The 16034-nt window shown below is 31.3% G+C and overlaps 2 protein-coding genes across 3 annotated transcripts; one reads left to right on the top strand and one right to left on the bottom strand.

The window, feature by feature from the left end:
* Nucleotides 1-32: 32 nt before the first annotated feature.
* LOC114191875 (mitotic checkpoint protein BUB3.2) lies at nucleotides 33-3225 on the bottom strand. 2 transcript variants are annotated; one of them, XM_028081320.1, is made up of 10 exons: nucleotides 3134-3225; nucleotides 2936-3057; nucleotides 2695-2825; nucleotides 2023-2105; nucleotides 1636-1902; nucleotides 1431-1506; nucleotides 1187-1267; nucleotides 617-695; nucleotides 432-532; nucleotides 33-358 (listed from the first exon to the last, which is right to left on the bottom strand). In XM_028081320.1, exons 2-10 carry the CDS (start codon nucleotides 3053-3055, stop codon nucleotides 271-273), a joined length of 1026 nt encoding a protein of 341 aa, XP_027937121.1. In that variant the 5' UTR covers nucleotides 3056-3057; nucleotides 3134-3225; the 3' UTR covers nucleotides 33-270. The 2 variants fall into 2 exon arrangements, with proteins under 2 accessions (XP_027937121.1, XP_027937119.1); XM_028081318.1 differs by lacking the exon at nucleotides 3134-3225 and having other exon boundaries at nucleotides 2936-3124.
* A 1334-nt stretch (nucleotides 3226-4559) lies between these two features.
* Nucleotides 4560-9116, top strand: LOC114192133 (zinc finger protein-like 1 homolog). The gene is made up of 9 exons (XM_028081743.1): nucleotides 4560-4850; nucleotides 5243-5323; nucleotides 5619-5739; nucleotides 5828-5922; nucleotides 6623-6694; nucleotides 7440-7682; nucleotides 7840-7948; nucleotides 8063-8249; nucleotides 8595-9116. The coding sequence occupies exons 1-9, from the start codon at nucleotides 4827-4829 to the stop codon at nucleotides 8680-8682; spliced, it is 1020 nt and encodes a 339-aa protein (XP_027937544.1). The 5' UTR covers nucleotides 4560-4826; the 3' UTR covers nucleotides 8683-9116.
* The last annotated feature ends 6918 nt before the right edge of the window (nucleotides 9117-16034 follow it).

Here is a 16034-nt window from a genome sequence, read left to right as displayed (position 1 = left end):
CAGTATGTGTTTTGCAATTATGTGAATGCATGTGACTTGAATTTTGTCATTGACTAAGCAACGTCACATGATCGGGACAAAGCTTTCCAGTGATGATTTGAAAATGAGTGAGGCACCATACTTTACAATATACAATATACCTACTTGCACGAAGTGCACAATTTGAAGAAAATCTAGAAAATCAGAAACTATCAGTTTACTTGTTTTTGGCGTTTACAACAGTAGAAATAATATAAAAAAAAACCCTGTTTCTGAAACGGCCATCAGGAATTACGCTGGAGCATTGGGATAGACTTTGGGCTTCGGCTTCACCTCAATCTCGTTTACACTACGAACGAAGATAGCATCTGATTCGTTGCTGTGAATCCAATGAAAAAAGTTACTTAAACAAGCTCGTATAAGAGAGACAGATAAGTAGATACAGAACATACCTTTTAGGTCCTTCTTCGAATGTGTAACTTGATGCAACAGCCAACAGGCGTCCATCTCTGCTAAACGACAGTGCAGCAATGCTGGTAGGATATTTCATGTACTGGAAGAGAATACGAAAATTTAGAAATTATTACTATGTGAAAATTCTGGTCTCTCAATTACTAAAAAGTAAAAGAATATAAACCTGGTATAGCCTTTTCTTATTGTTTCCGTCCCACACGTTAACATACCCGTCACAACCACCTGTGGCAAACGTTCCATATCTGCACAGATTTTTATCAAGCATTCTCATGGTAAGAAATTCAGTCAACAAGTCAGTAACCCTAACATGAACAATATCTAATTCCAAAGTTCATGTAAAAGTTAATTATTCACTGCACTTCATCTTTGGAGTTTTTTAAGTTTTAGGAATTCGGTAATGGAAGAACTCAAGAAATTATAACCAAGTTAAAGATTGTGGATTTTTATAATACTGTAATATAGAACACTCATCTTCTAACTCCATGCATTTATTTTACCACGCAAACTGTGAAAAAAGATCGACACCCTCTATTTTTGGATGACAATATGTACTTAGATTACCTTCTTAACAATAACTTATATTTATATTTCTCAACTAGATCCTTGATGATGCAAGCTACCGCTATTGACATTGTAAATAGTAGATACACAGTTAAGTAAAAGCAATTTGAAATACTCTTCACAGAGTGTCTTGTTTTAGAAGTATTTCAAATTGTAATTTTAAAACACTTACATGGGGTGGTATGCCATTGCATTTACGGGATAGACAATGTCCCTTCCGGCCTCGGATTTTCTGTGACACTTGAAAGCATATCTGCACAAAGGTAATAAATCATTAACAGCTAGAAGTTGATGGATACATGCTATTTTTCCTATGGACTGAAAGACCATCATATGAATGAAAAAGAAGTTCAAAATATCCATATCACAGTATTATTAAGAAGAGAAAACAGAGAAATAAATATAGAAGTATTTACTTTTTTGCCTGGATAGCTTCTGAGAGGTCGAAGAATTCCATCGATACACGCCCTTCCACTGAACTAAGTGCATATCCTGCATAATGTAGTTGTACAAATATGAAAGGAAATATTGGATAAAAACACGACAGAGGCCTTGTTAATCATTATTTAAAGTTTTGTCATCTTTGAAAATGAACGGTTGAGTTAGTTAGTTAAAGTTCACCTGTTCCATTTGGGTAACAGCGCACACATCTGGTTTGATATTTCAATGAAGATTCTCTTTTCTGTTCAGGTTGAGACATGTTCCTCAAATCATAGATATTAACATGTCTTCCAGCTGTTGCTACAACCAGGCGATTTCCAACCAGAGAGAGAGAGTAAACACGCTCAGGCTGTGGATATGTCCCAACGAGTGTGCGCTCTTGGCCACTCGCACCTCTAGGGTCCCAGCATTTCAGGGTTTTGTCCCAACTACCAGTGATCAATTGCCCTGTGACAGACAAGATAGACATAAACGTGAAATATCCTTTTAAAAATAATTCCCCGGAATTAAGTGACAGAAGAACATAGATGAGATGAGTTTAACATCATAGAGATAGAAAGGAGAGACCTGCAGCATATGAGTACTCAACACAACGAACAGGCGCATCATGCTTTCCTAGGATATCCTCTTTATTAGAGCTGAAGAAAAGCCTGGAGCATAATCATATAACGGGTGAATTACTCTCTTCACGGCTTTGAGATGCATAAATAACAGTTTCTCTTCCCTTAGTTTAAGATTTACAATTCCCTCTCTAAACAGACATGAATTGTGTTACATTTTAGTCCATTAGTCCATTCTAGAATCAGTGGTAGGACGGGAAGAAAAGATGAAAATATGGAAAGTGAATGAAAATAAACAACACATAAAATGAGAATAAAAATATTTTATTTTAGAAAATAAATAAGAAATAGATTAAAAATAACAGCTGAATCTTGCAACTTTTAACTTTTCTTTTCTTTAATTTCTCCTATCTATTCCCCATTTACCCACCAAAGGCAAAATGTAAACTATCCTCAAAGTGGTGACAGACAACTACAAAGAAACCTATATCCGTAGGGCGCCTTTTGTGTTAGAACATATCCTTTTGGAGAAATATTTTTTACAAAATATTTCAAAATTTGGAATTTAGAAGATAAATGATGCCAGCATTATGGAGCTTTAAACGGCTAGGTTAAGTCCAAACAAAAAGAGAACAATCTAAGGCAAGTTTGAAGTTTAAGAGTAGAGTAAGAGTATGACCGTCTAACAGTGTTGTCGGCGGCGACACTGAAACCGGAGGAATCGTCGTGGAAGCAACAATCGAGAACGGGGCCAGCGTGCCTGAACTCTCCTCTCAACACATTGGCGCTCGCATCATACAATCTCACACTCTGAATAGCGCAAACACCAATGAAGGCAATAAAATTGATAGCATACATAGTATAGCACAGGAAGTACGTAATTGATAAGTGAGAAAGAGGAGTATGCATAGCATACATACCTTGTCCCATGAGGAGACCAAGAGATTATCGCTGTGATTTGAAAATCGGAGATTGGTTATTCCGTCCGATGGAGGATTCGACAACTCTAGCCCCGCCGCGGCGGCCACCGCAGAAGCCATGTCTGCAATTTGTTGAAATTTGAAAGTTGAAGGGGTGGAAGTGAAAGTGAATTAAAGAAAGAAAAAAAAAAGAGTGACCCTTTATTCAAATTTCAAATCTTAGGAGCCACGCATTCATCTTCACGTCATGTGTTCCAATGGGGTTTACTAAATGTAACTTGATAATAAATCATGATAGGTAGAAACATATAATCAAATCTAATTCCCTCTTGTAATAAATTAGTTAATTAGGTAATCCTAAACATTAAGATTAAGAAAAACATTTATGCGTCTTGTTTAATTGCAGATTATTTTAAAATTTTGATTTAATATGATATAAAAAATGAAAATGGAAAATGGAAAATATAAATTAAGAGATGAGCGATCGAGCAATAATTTAACTTTATATATACACAAATTTTCATACTACAAGAAATCGTAACTTTTGAAGCATTATTGAAAATAATATACGTGTCAAGTTTTGGTTAGTGTGTGTGCTTAATAAATTTAAAAATAAAATAAAAAATTAAAGGGAGAATCCTTATTCTTTATTACCAATTTTAAATTAGATTAAATAAATATTAAAATTATGAAACTGTTATAAATTAATGGTCGTCCATTGATTTGATACAATTATTCATATAATCATATAATTGATATGATTGACATTCATATGATTCATTATTCTTTTTGTAATATTTAATATTAACTATTTGATTTATATCCTTCCTGGATTACCATATTGTATCTATAATTAGGACTCGTCCTATCAATAATAATAGGGTTAAATATGTTTTTGGTCCCTCAAGTTTCAGCGAAATTTGGAATTAGTCCCTCATCAAAACTTTTGACCAATTCAGTCCTTCATCTTTCAAAATGCGTGAATTTAGTCCTTTTAACCAAATTTTGTTAAGTTTATCTGACGTTTCGAGCGCATTTCATGATAGTATCTAAGTTAACATTGAAGCAAAAATGTGTCAAACAGTATAAATAATTTAAATACTATCATGAAATGCACTTGAAATGACAGATAAACTTAACAAAATTTGGTTAAAAGGACTAAATTCACGCAGTTTGAAAGATAAATGACTAAATTGGTCAAAAGTTTTGATGAGGGACTAAACCCAAATTTTGCTCAAACTTAAGGGACCAAAAACATATTTAACCCATAATAATAATAAGACACATACAGATAGAACTTGTTCCTTACTCTTTCATTCTTTATTCTACCTCTTATTCTTCTCTTTTACTACCTTTATTTTATAACAGAAACATAGATATCATAATCGATATCATTAAAGGATGATAAAAATAATTTTAAGACAATGATAATATAAATATTTTCCAACTATCTCAATCTATATTTCAGGAAAATTACTTTTTGTTTGTATAAAATAGACAGAAACTTTGCTGGCCCAGTAGAGACTGCAGTGGCCCATATTACTAACCCGGCCCGTAAACCTTTTTTGGATTTTTTTTCTTCACCTGTTTTTGCAAATAATTAATTAGGAGAAGGGAAAAAAATGTGAAGGAAATGAAAAACTCAAACGGATCTGAATTGCAAACGTAGGAGGGGGTTTTGTTTCGCAGTGAACTGAGCCTATTATCAACACAAACAACATTTTCAGTGAATCAACACAAAAAAAAAAAGAAGAGAGAGAGAGAAAAGGATTATTGTCTCATGATTTCGATTTTTTGACCATGCTCTTGGCTTCAATTCCCCTTTCTAAATCCTCTTGATTTTCTTTTTCCGAATAACGTCAGATTCAATTGAATTATACCCCTCAATGCAATGGTGGTCTGCAAATGTCGCAAGGTTCCGTTCGTTTTCTCTTTCTTTGCATATAGTTCGCGCCTTTTTCTTTCTCCTTCCAAAACCCTGATTTGTGTTTTCCCAATCACGATTGATTTGTTTGCTGGGTGTGTAGATCCGATTGGTATTGTCTATTCAGATCAATCGCGGGTGATCTACGTGCTCTTGCATTTTACGTGATTTGATTTTTATTTTCATTTGAATATGCATTTGGGTGAGGGAAACGGGTGCTTGCACTTGAGCATAAAATTGATACAAGTGATTTGTCTTGGCTTGTTGTTGTTGCACGTGGTTCTTGTTTCTTGATTATCTTGGGGAGCTATACTAGTTGTTTCCTATTTTCTTGCTTTGAATTAGAGCTAATGCTGTGTTGTGCGTTCTTGATGATGTTTTAGGCTACTAAGTTATATTGCTTCGTGCACAAAGTTCCTGTCTGCGGGGAATGTATCTGCTTCCCGGAGCACCAAATCTGCGTGGTAATTTATTTTTCTACAATTCGTATCTTTTGTTATAATTCACTTTCAATGTATGCTATATAGCCTTTGTTCTAGTTCTTTTATTTTTCATTTCTTCCTCTTGTTTTTGCTGATTTTTGTTTTTCATTTAATATATTATTTTTGGTCATTTGTTTCCTGGTCCAAGTCTTCAATTTTTTCTTGTTTTGGATGAGTATTACTGGGGATCATGCAGTTTTGTGATTTGTCCACATATTTATGTTTGAAGCTGCAGAGTTTCCAGGGTTAAGCTGCGTCTACTTTGTAAATTTTGCAGGTCCGAACTTATTCGGAATGGGTTATAGATGGGGAGTATGATTGGCCTCCGAAATGCTGCCAATGTCAGGCTGTTTTAGAAGAGGGGGATGCATCTCAAACTACTCGACTGGGCTGCTTGCGTATGTGGTTTTTCTTATGTTTTCATTCCAAATAATTTTTGGCTGGGCTTGCATTGGTCACATTTATAAATTTAAATTTTGTACATAGATGTTATCCACACAAACTGCTTCGTCTCGCATATCAAGAGTTTTCCTCCCCATACTGCCCCAGCAGGATATGCGTGTCCTTCATGTTCTACTTCTGTAAGATCTACTGATCTACCTTCAAACGGTTCCTGTATTCTTTTATAAAAAACTACTGATTGAAATTCATTTATTAATTTATATGTTTTAACTGACAGCTAGTATGAGGTTTCTGTCTGGTTTTGTTCAAACTTCAAAATATGGTTTACAGTGTTCTTTTCCTTGAGCATTATGCAGAAACAGGAGAGAAAAGCATCCTACTCTTATGTTTTCCACCCCCCTTTTGTTACTTTTCAAATCCATAATCCTTGAGAGATTGGACAGAAACACTAGAAAGGCAATTGGTGTTTTAGGTGCCCAGAACTGTGTGTAAGCGGAAAAAGAAAATGACTTGCTATTCCCAACATTTTTTCTCTCCCCATTTTATTTATTCTTTCTTTAAAATTTGTTTTCTTAATTATGATTGGTAGGTAGAAACTCCAGAAAGCTAACCATTCATTAGTATTTGTTTTAAAACCACTACATAGTGGCTTGTCTTAGGAGGGACCCTAGTCACGAAAGTAGTTTCTTAGCAGGTAGAGTTATAGTATGTTTTGGAAATAGACACTCTATTAAGAATTAGCTACATAAAATGTAACTTGGTAAACCACTATTGTGATTATGTTTTCGCCTTTACCTTTTAAAACGAACTTTAGACAGTAGTACGGTAAAATTCTCCATAATTTTTTTCAATGTGTCCTTTGATGAAATAACTGTACAGATATGGCCTCCCAAAAGTGTGAAAGATTCGGGGTCACGTCTACATTCCAAGTTGAAGGAAGCTATCATACAGGTGATTTATGAAGTTGATAGTATATGATTGTCTCACTTTTTATTGGTTTGAGATATAGTGGGGGTATATTTCTTGACATACAGAAATGTAGAACAAGCTTGTTGCCACAAACATTGCCACATTTACGAATTATGAATGAATTGGGTCTTGACAATTATATTCATAGAACTTTTATGTTTAAGAAAATCCCTGTTGTTCCAGGTCTTATCGGTCTTCACTCTTTGATGAGTACAATGAAATAGTATTATATGGAATGACACCATTCTTTGGTGCTAAGACCTGACCTGTTGAACTTATCAGGCAATCAGAAGAATTTATTTACTAGCAAATGCTTGGACTACGCATAACTTTAATATAATTAGTTTCTCTTTCATTTCCATGTAATTTTTGTTCAGCTTCTTTGGGGTCACTAGGGAATGGATGATATTTAGGATTATGAAATTCAGTCAAGGCATGGTGTCTGATTCTTTTTTAGAGGGACAGTACTGAATGTTAGTGCTGTACCACTGATCAATAATTGTGGTTGTGAATTGTTGATTATTGCTGCAGAAAAAGTTACCATTTCTAAAAATCATATAAATCCACACTTCCATTCTTTCTTTTGTCTTGATGATTTTATATATATATATATATATATATATATATATATATATATATATATATAAGCACTAGAGTTATTTTCCTTTTCTGTTTTATCCTCATTATACAAATAAAATTTTCATTAGTTTTTATCTGTTTTTTTCAGTCTGGTATGGAAAAGAATGTTTTTGGAAATCATCCAGTTTCGATGACAGAATCACGAAGTCCTCCGCCTGCTTTTTCTTCAGATCCATTGGTTAGTAGGGAAAATCATGGAAACTCAGACCCAGTTGATGGATTCTCACCTGCAACTGGGTCAGAACTACCTAAACTTACAGTGGCTGATATTATGGAGATAGATGGTGCTAACTCAGGAGGAAATTTCATGAAAGCCTCAAGTCCTGGTGCTGTAAGAGGATATTTTCATTGCACTTTTATTGTTTGCATTTATCTAGCCTCTTAAAACTCTTAATAAGTAGGCTGAATTTTCTCTTGTTTTGTTGTATCTTGTTTCTTGTATTTGATATTTTTTTAATATAGTTTTGTTCTAATCGCAAATAATTTAGCCTGGTGCCACCACAAGGAAGGGCACCGTCCATGTTGAAAGACAGAATTCTGAAATTTCTTACTATGCTGACGATGAAGACGGGAAAAGGAAAAAGTACACAAAACGAGGTGACATGGTCTTTTTGAATGATATTTTAAATTTTTTTTATTAAAACTTGACATGTCTCCTCTCTCCTCGTTTGTTATAGCTTGTTAATTTGAATTTCATCTTTGAAAGTGCAGGTCCATTCCACCATAAGTTTCTTAGAGCTTTGCTTCCTTTCTGGTCTACTTCCTTACCTACTCTACCAGTGACTGCACCTCCAAGGAAAGATGCAACAAATGCAGCTGAAACCTCAGAAGGCCGTACACGGCATCAAAGATCATCAAGGATGGACCCAAGAAAAATTCTTCTTCTGATTGCAATTATGTATAGCTCTTCACTTCATGTTAATATATAATAATCCAAAGTAGAAAGTACAGTAACAGTAAAAGATAAAAAATGTGTTTAGTCACTGATGAGTAACGAGGAATGTTTTGTTTATGGCAAGTGGGGAACAACTGGGTTAGTGATTCTGGGCTTTTATTGCAACATGTAGTATGTGTCCCAGGGTTAAAGTGCTTGCGGTCTCTATTAAATTTATCTGGCATACATCTTTCGCAATGCTGATGCTCTAATTCCTGTACCATGTATATAACAACTATACGCAGTATCAGTTGTGGTATATACTGCTAGTTTTTAACTGATGTAGTTATTATGATGATCCATTTGCAGGGCTTGCATGGCGACTATGGGTATATTGTATTACAGACTGGTGCAACGGGGTCCAGGGGATGAACATGGACTTCCTAATGAAGAATAAATTTGCAATGGAGCTCTTCAAACCCGGAGACGCTCAGTGGCTCCATTTTGGATATTACTGGTTTCTTGTTGCTTCTGCTGCTTCTTATCTGTTTGGCTTCTTTATTTGGACCAGTCGCTGTTTCGGCCAACATACAAGTAGTTGTTGATAATTTTTCATCTGAAAGCCTATGACAGTGACTTGTTACATAAATTCTTAGTCAGCCATCTTTGCTCTTTACCCTCAGTTTTGGTACCCCCTCTTGGAATGTAATTGCAGATTTAAATATTGCTCTCTTAATTGGATTCAGTTGTCTCCATCATTTCAAATGCACATTGTTAGTCAGTCAACATTTGTATCTGTAGTTTTATACAAAAACTCATACAATGTTGTTATGCATTATGTATTTTGATAAACATGTGATATGAAAATATGACCATCTGCATCTGCAATGATGATACCGTATGTTTATCTTTTGATTTGGCTGAGTGTAGGACGTTGAGCAGTATTTCTGTTCCATCGGAAAATTGTAAATGAATATAGAACTCCGCAGCTGAAACCATATTTAGGTTGGGCCTACAAATCATAGGCAACAACGACATAAATACAACCAAGAAACATTAGGGGGCACTCCTACATGCCAATGTTTGTTTTTTAAATTGTGGGGAATTAAAATAAAATAAGTTTTTAATTTTGTTTCTAGAAGACTATTCTTCTCATTTTTCATATTGCCTCTTCAATCAAAGAAGAAGACACATTATCTGGGGTTCTTTTATCTCAGTTTTGCTTCCTTACTTTCATTTTTTCGAAACAGATATATCTGCATAACCTTCAATTTCTTTAAAACAACTTTTTCTACTGCTATAAAATATCAATAAATACGATAATTTTTTTAAGGTTTAATGGAATATTTACAAGATTTTTCATTTTACTCTACTTATAACTAATTAAAACTAGTTCAATGGCAAAGATATAAAATATAGAAAAAAGTTGTTCTGATATTTCAATAGAATTGAGATCAAGATTAATTTAAATATATTTTTCTTCTCCTACCTTCCCAAATATTTTTTAAGAAAAAAAATCGTGGAGTTTCAAGCTTCAAAGCATACATCTCAGATGTAATGATTGATTTTAATGACATTATTTCAATAAACTTAATGTCAAAACATTGATATTGTGTGTGGGGATAAAAACACTCTTAGACACTTCCGAACAGGGGATCATGATTTGGTACCATAATAGTCTCATTATTCAGAAATTGAGATAAGTGTAATTTAAATATACATTTTTTCTTTTAATTTTCTGAGACACATTTTAAAGATAAAATCATAAATTCTAAAATAAACGATATCTAGAATATTGTGATTGATGTTAATGACTTATAAATCAACTTACTTGAACTTGTTTAATTCATAAGTTAAAATAATTAATTTACTCTCACATTTAAAATAAACTACATTTATTTCGATCCACTTATAATAAATCAAATTAGCTCACGGATTTAAATCATTTTGACACGAGTAAATTCTTTTTATGTATAGGCCAGAGTGTGCTAAGGGTGTCAATGAAAATGAAAAATTGAAGTGAAACGTAAAACAAAAATTATAAATGTCTCAAGTGTATATAGTCGAAGGCTCTAAGGAAAATTACAAGTATTCCCTTTATTCCAATGCTAAGTTTCTTCAAATAATTATTGGCTCGCTTTGTACAACCTTTCGACCTCTTTGGTTGTCAAAATATAAGAAACACATTATACATAAATAAATAAATTCTCAAAATTGATACATTGCAACTGAAGATATGTTTGTTGATCTGACCATTGGTATCATGTTGTAGTTTGTTACATAACACCCTCCAAAATATAATTTTATAAACCTGTGCCAAACTCCATTGTCAAAGCTACCATCAAATAAACGAATTTAATTTCAGAAGTCAAAGCAAATATTCAATGTATTACTTAAAATTCAGATCCCTTTAAAAATTCTGAAAAAATATGATGCTTAGTTTGCGTTTTAGAAGTCAAACTCATTCCAATATTAAATTGTATATTAGGGATAAACTTCTTCCTTTCTCACCTAATGTTCATTATAGTACTCCAATTCGTCCTTTTATCAACAGTTAACTGGTTGACAAACTAAAAGTCAATTTGAAAAAAAAAAAAAAACAAAGAGGCCTATTATTTGAAGCCACTGAAGTCAACCATCATACTTAGATCAAAATTAATATAATGTTTGCCTTCATTGACTTGCATGCATGGTCTTCTCCTTCGATGCTTTTCTTATCAACCCAACAAAATATCCTACCAAAGGAAGTCTTTGTTCATTCATTGGTTTTCACTTGTAGTAACAATTTTTTAACATTATTAGCAAAAACAAAGAAAGGAATCTAAGTTTTGCAATTTCTGTGGCTATATGTTTCAGGAAATTACTATGACATCTAAATATCACATTATTATTTCTTGTTATTTTTGTTGGAATTTTACATCCTTATGATAAATCAATTAAAAAATATTCAGAACTTTAGTGGTTATTCAGTCACAAAGTTCCAAACAGTTCTTTTATCCAACGAGTTTCACACAGTTAATTAATTTAAACCAAATACTAATACTAGTTTTTGTGGAGTTAATATAAATACAATAATTTGTAAGTAATGTTTTATGGATTTCAAAAAGTGAATAAAATAACCTTGAAGCCATTTTATATGCACATGTGATTCTGATGCCCGTACAATTGCAAAGTACATTATTGTAGTTGCTTAACTTAAATAACAATCATAATAATAGTAATTGTAATAATAATCAAATGGGCCACGACACGACTTAGCAGTGGAGAGCACGTTTCCATGTTAAACATAGGTTAATTTAATATGTACCATCTTATATATATTTTTTAACCTTTTTTTTAATTTATTTATAAACAAATATTAACTTATAAAGAAATAAAATCATTTTTTTTTCTTTGAATATAATTAAACAAACAAGTATAATTTCCGTAGTGTGTGTAAGAGAAGTAGTTTTAGATTGAAAAAAGTACTTACTTTGGGTTCAATTGGAATCAATTATTTTCTCGCTAAAGCTTCATTAGTTAAGTTATGAATGCTAACTCAAGTGAGATAAGATGATAGAAATGAGTTTTAAATCTAACTTAACATCACAAAACTGGTTTGTAAGGTGAGATTTGCACCTCACTTATATATTATGAAATTGTTTTATCTCTAGTTGATGTGAAACTTCCAACATAAAAATAACATAATAATTCTATCTTTTCTTAAATTCTAATCACTTATGATAAATACATGTATTTATGTGTTATGGATAATATATTTATATGTTTATATATTGTTTAATTATTACCTTGAGATGTTAGAAATGATATATCCTCCCCATTAAGTAACTTTGTTGAATATGACAGCAAATAGTATTAAAAAAAATTAAAATAACAAGTAATATTTTAAAAATAAATTTTTGAAATAACTTAGTTTGTAGAGCAGTAATTTTAAAACAACTTCTTTTCATCTATCTTTTTATTTGTTTTTAAACAAACAATTATAATAATTAGATAAAAAAACATTGCTATAAACTATAGGATCATATAATATATCAATGAGGGTATAGTTGATAAAAAAACAGAAGTTATTAGAAATAGGTAACTGAATGCCAACTGTTTTATTATATGAATCAGGCAACAAATAAATAAAAGCACAAAACCCTTTCCTTTAATTAAAGTCGTGCCCGCCGGTTTCTTAATTTTGTGTTTTTTTGGTGCATGCTTCATAAATTAATTTTTCAATATATCTTATAATATATACAAACTCCAATGATGAAGCATAAGGGCGAATACACATAATTTTTTAGTCTAAAATGCAGACGCATGCATTGCCAGAAACAGAATCTCATTTTTTATGCCCTTCAAACTTTATAAATAAAGTACTGGTAGTTAAGTTTTATTAAGTACAAATTTAACAGCTAAGCAACCTTTACAATATTCAATTTTTTCAGAAAATATCAATTATTAAGAGGGATAGCCACTTATTCAGGAAGAACATATTTTCAATTTCAATTTATTGTTTACTGATTTAGATCGATGCCAGAACGTAAATCACACCCATCAATTTGTTTTAGATCTTTTGCTTAAAGTAATAAAACCTAATAATGATTCGTTTATATAAACGGATAAGTGACATAGGCTTGTCGTTAATAATAATTAATGAACCATTACCGCATTTTGAGGTATTGTCTGTTTTAGAGCATAGTTCTGTCACGGTTTTGTTTTTAAAAAGTATTTCGAAGGGTGAAGGGTGGAGAAAGATAGAAATATTTAAATTTTACTTGACCTCAACTCCTAAGCGATGTTGGACTTATTGGGTATACCGGAACAATTACATTTTACAAAAATTTATAACTAATTATAATATTAAATAAATTTTAATTTTATAAAAGTTAAAAAACAATTAAATAGTAAAATAATTTAATTTTGTTGTATGTTTTTTTTTTCAACCGTTTGTCTTTCATTTTAATATTGCTAAAAATTAAAATATAATTAAGTTTGAAAAAAAAACTTAAATTAATAGAGAAAATAATAAATAAAAATTAAAAATTAAAAAAAAACTATAATCCTATTAACCATTCATTTCAAAACAAACAAGAAAAATTAATTTAAAAAGTAACAGAAAGCAATATAAAGAAAGGGAAATTTTTTCTAAAAAAAGTGCAATATTTCAATCATATAAGAATCTTGAAAAGTCTGAAAATTTCAAAGAGGGTTTTGTTCGTAAAAATTAGAGATAGTATCTTTCAAATGTTTCAAGCATTTACCATTCAACCTTCACATTTAAATATTTCATTAAGGTTGTGTTTACATGTGAGAATTGATTTATGAGAGAAGGAGATAATGTGACTTTGAGTGATTAGAGGGTGAAGTTTGTGTTGTTATTTTAAAGAAATTTGGAAATGAAAGTGAGTGGATTTAGAAATAAAATTTGTGAATGATTTGACTGATGTAATAGATTAAATATTAAGTTTAACGGAAAGAAAAACATGATTATCTATAGCTCTTGATATTGAAAGTAATATAAAATTATATTTAGATGAAATAGATCTATTTTATAAAAAATATTTAAACGAATAAATTAAAAAAATATTATTTTAATAAAAAATACAATATACTTACATATTGATTTTTTTAAAACAATTTAGAATTTTTTTTATTAATTATTGTTGTAAGCATAATTTTAAAATAAATGAGAAACATACATGCATGTGAATAAAAATGAATAAAAAGTATAAATGAATTATAAATGAATCTAGGGTATAATTATATTTCTTCATTAATCACTCTCAACTTAGTCCATGTGAGGAGATATGAGAAAAATAAGAGAATCTCTCAATTTCTTCCTCTATCTCACTCTCAAATATCAACAAGTGAACATGTTTGTCATCATACAATCATACCTCTCTAAATACTAAATCATCACAAATGAACACAATGTAAAAGACTGTTTTTAAGCATTAGAGAACTATTTTTGCTTGCTTCTTGACAAAGATATTAATAATTCTAAAGTGTTTGTTTTAGTTTTAAGGGTTAAATATGTTTTTGTTCCTCAAGTTTTAGTGAAATTTGGAATTAGTCCCTCTTCAAAATTTTTGACCAATTTAGTTATTCGTCTTTAAAAATGCATGAATTTAGTCCTTTTAATCACGTGTTGTTAAGTTTGTTAAGTTTATCCTACGTTTTAAGTGCATTTTAGGATAATATTTGAATTATTTACACCGTTTAACACATTTTCATTTCAATGTTAACTCAAATATTATCATATTTTTAAAATGTCAAATAAACTTAACAAAATTTGGTAAGAGAGACTAAATCCACATATTTCTAAAAATAAAAGATTAAATTGATATAAAATTTTGAAGAAAAACTAATTTCAAAATCTACTGAAACTTGAAAGATAAAAACATATTTTTAATCGTAATTTTAATTTTGTTTGTTAATTGAATGGGTAACATAATGTCTGTTTTAAATGCATTATATATTGTTATAATTGTTTTATAACAAAAATTCGAAATGAAGTATGAGAAATTTATAAACTACTTTTACAAACTTAAAAGAAATATTGCAAATATCATTGAATAATTTATGATAGTGTAATTATTAATTTTGAAGCGTGTGACAGTTGCTCGTGTGGTGTGCATGAATGAAGAAGATACCTACGCGTAAAATCAACCGTCCAAACTGGCGTGAAGATCGGTGATTGGTTTGATAGTGACACAACTACTTTCTAATTCATTTCAAACACTAATCATTTTCTTTTCTTCTTTTCCACATTTTTTTTTGTTGCTCGCCGCTTAAAATAGAAGCACATTATTCATCAGTGCAACCTCTAATTTTACATTTTAGATTGGTTAATCATGCAAACACTGTATTCTCAATACACTCTTACACTATATTTCATCAAACACTACCCAAAAAAAATACATTTTTAATTAACCTAAGGTAAGACCAGCACCAATTCATTAATTTTTAAAGATCAATAAAATTGTTGGATATAATGTTAAAAAATAAGCACATTTTTAAAACTGATGTAGAAATGTAGGTATTGTGGTCCATATTTTTTGTATAGGTAATCATGAAAAACAGTTAGTACAGTTAAAGAAACAACTATACTACTTTGAAAAACATGTTTTTATAGTAGTTTCCTTTCATTTTATACAGTTAAGTATAGGCTCAAAAGTATTAAGAAAAGAAAAAACATGAGTTGAGGGAACTGAATGAGTTTTAGAGTGCTTGAGAGGGTACACGAATCCAGTTGGTAGACATCAAACAACAAAGTCCGAATGAAAATTAAAGAAGGAATTTAGAATGTTGGACAGACACCAGACACCACTTCAATTTCCCCATATCAATGTCATTTTCATTCTTTCTGTCCAAACACAAATAGTTCTTGCTAAATTAATATCATATTCTGGGCCAGCAATCACATTTTTCATTCTCCCTTTTTTTGTCTCTAACCAACCAACTCCCACACCAGTCTGATTCAGCAATACTTTGATCATTGTATTTCACCTGAGAGGGGAGTTATAAGCTCATTCAGGAGTTGTTATTTTAATAAAAATGAATATCATTAGCTGAATCTTTTAATGTATAAACTGGTCTGGTCAAGAACTAGTGGAAATTAATTTCAGGGTATTAGTAGTTTGTCAGCGCTTAATTATTTCCAATGGTTTTGGGATCTTTTTCCATAGATGGAACCAATCCCTTTTTGGCATTACCTGAGGTTGTTAGCTATAAATGTACTACCAATCCCTTAGAACACTGAAACAAACCAAGTTTCTTCAGTTTTTGCACACTATCACACTAAAACAAGAGAACCCTTCC

The sequence above is a fragment of the Vigna unguiculata genome, chromosome 7 (genome assembly GCF_004118075.2).
Source record: "Vigna unguiculata cultivar IT97K-499-35 chromosome 7, ASM411807v1, whole genome shotgun sequence".
Classification (NCBI taxonomy): Eukaryota; Viridiplantae; Streptophyta; class Magnoliopsida; order Fabales; family Fabaceae; genus Vigna; species Vigna unguiculata.
The sequence above is the reverse complement of the archived record's forward strand: the minus strand, read 5'-3'. Positions and strand labels throughout refer to the sequence as shown.

Coding starts and splice junctions, on each gene's coding strand:
- LOC114191875 (XM_028081320.1), bottom strand. CDS start 3,055: ATGGCTTCTGCGGTGGCCGCCGCGGCGGGGCTAGAGTTGTCGAATCCT. Junction 1,507..1,635: donor CTGTTACCCAAATGGAACAG/GTGAACTTTAAC, acceptor TACATTATGCAG/GATATGCACTTAGTTCAGTG. Junction 696..1,186: donor GCAATGGCATACCACCCCAT/GTAAGTGTTTTA, acceptor AAATCTGTGCAG/ATATGGAACGTTTGCCACAG.
- LOC114192133 (XM_028081743.1), top strand. CDS start 4,827: ATGGTGGTCTGCAAATGTCGCAAG. Junction 7,949..8,062: donor GAAAAAGTACACAAAACGAG/GTGACATGGTCT, acceptor TTGAAAGTGCAG/GTCCATTCCACCATAAGTTT. Junction 8,250..8,594: donor CTTCTTCTGATTGCAATTAT/GTATAGCTCTTC, acceptor ATCCATTTGCAG/GGCTTGCATGGCGACTATGG.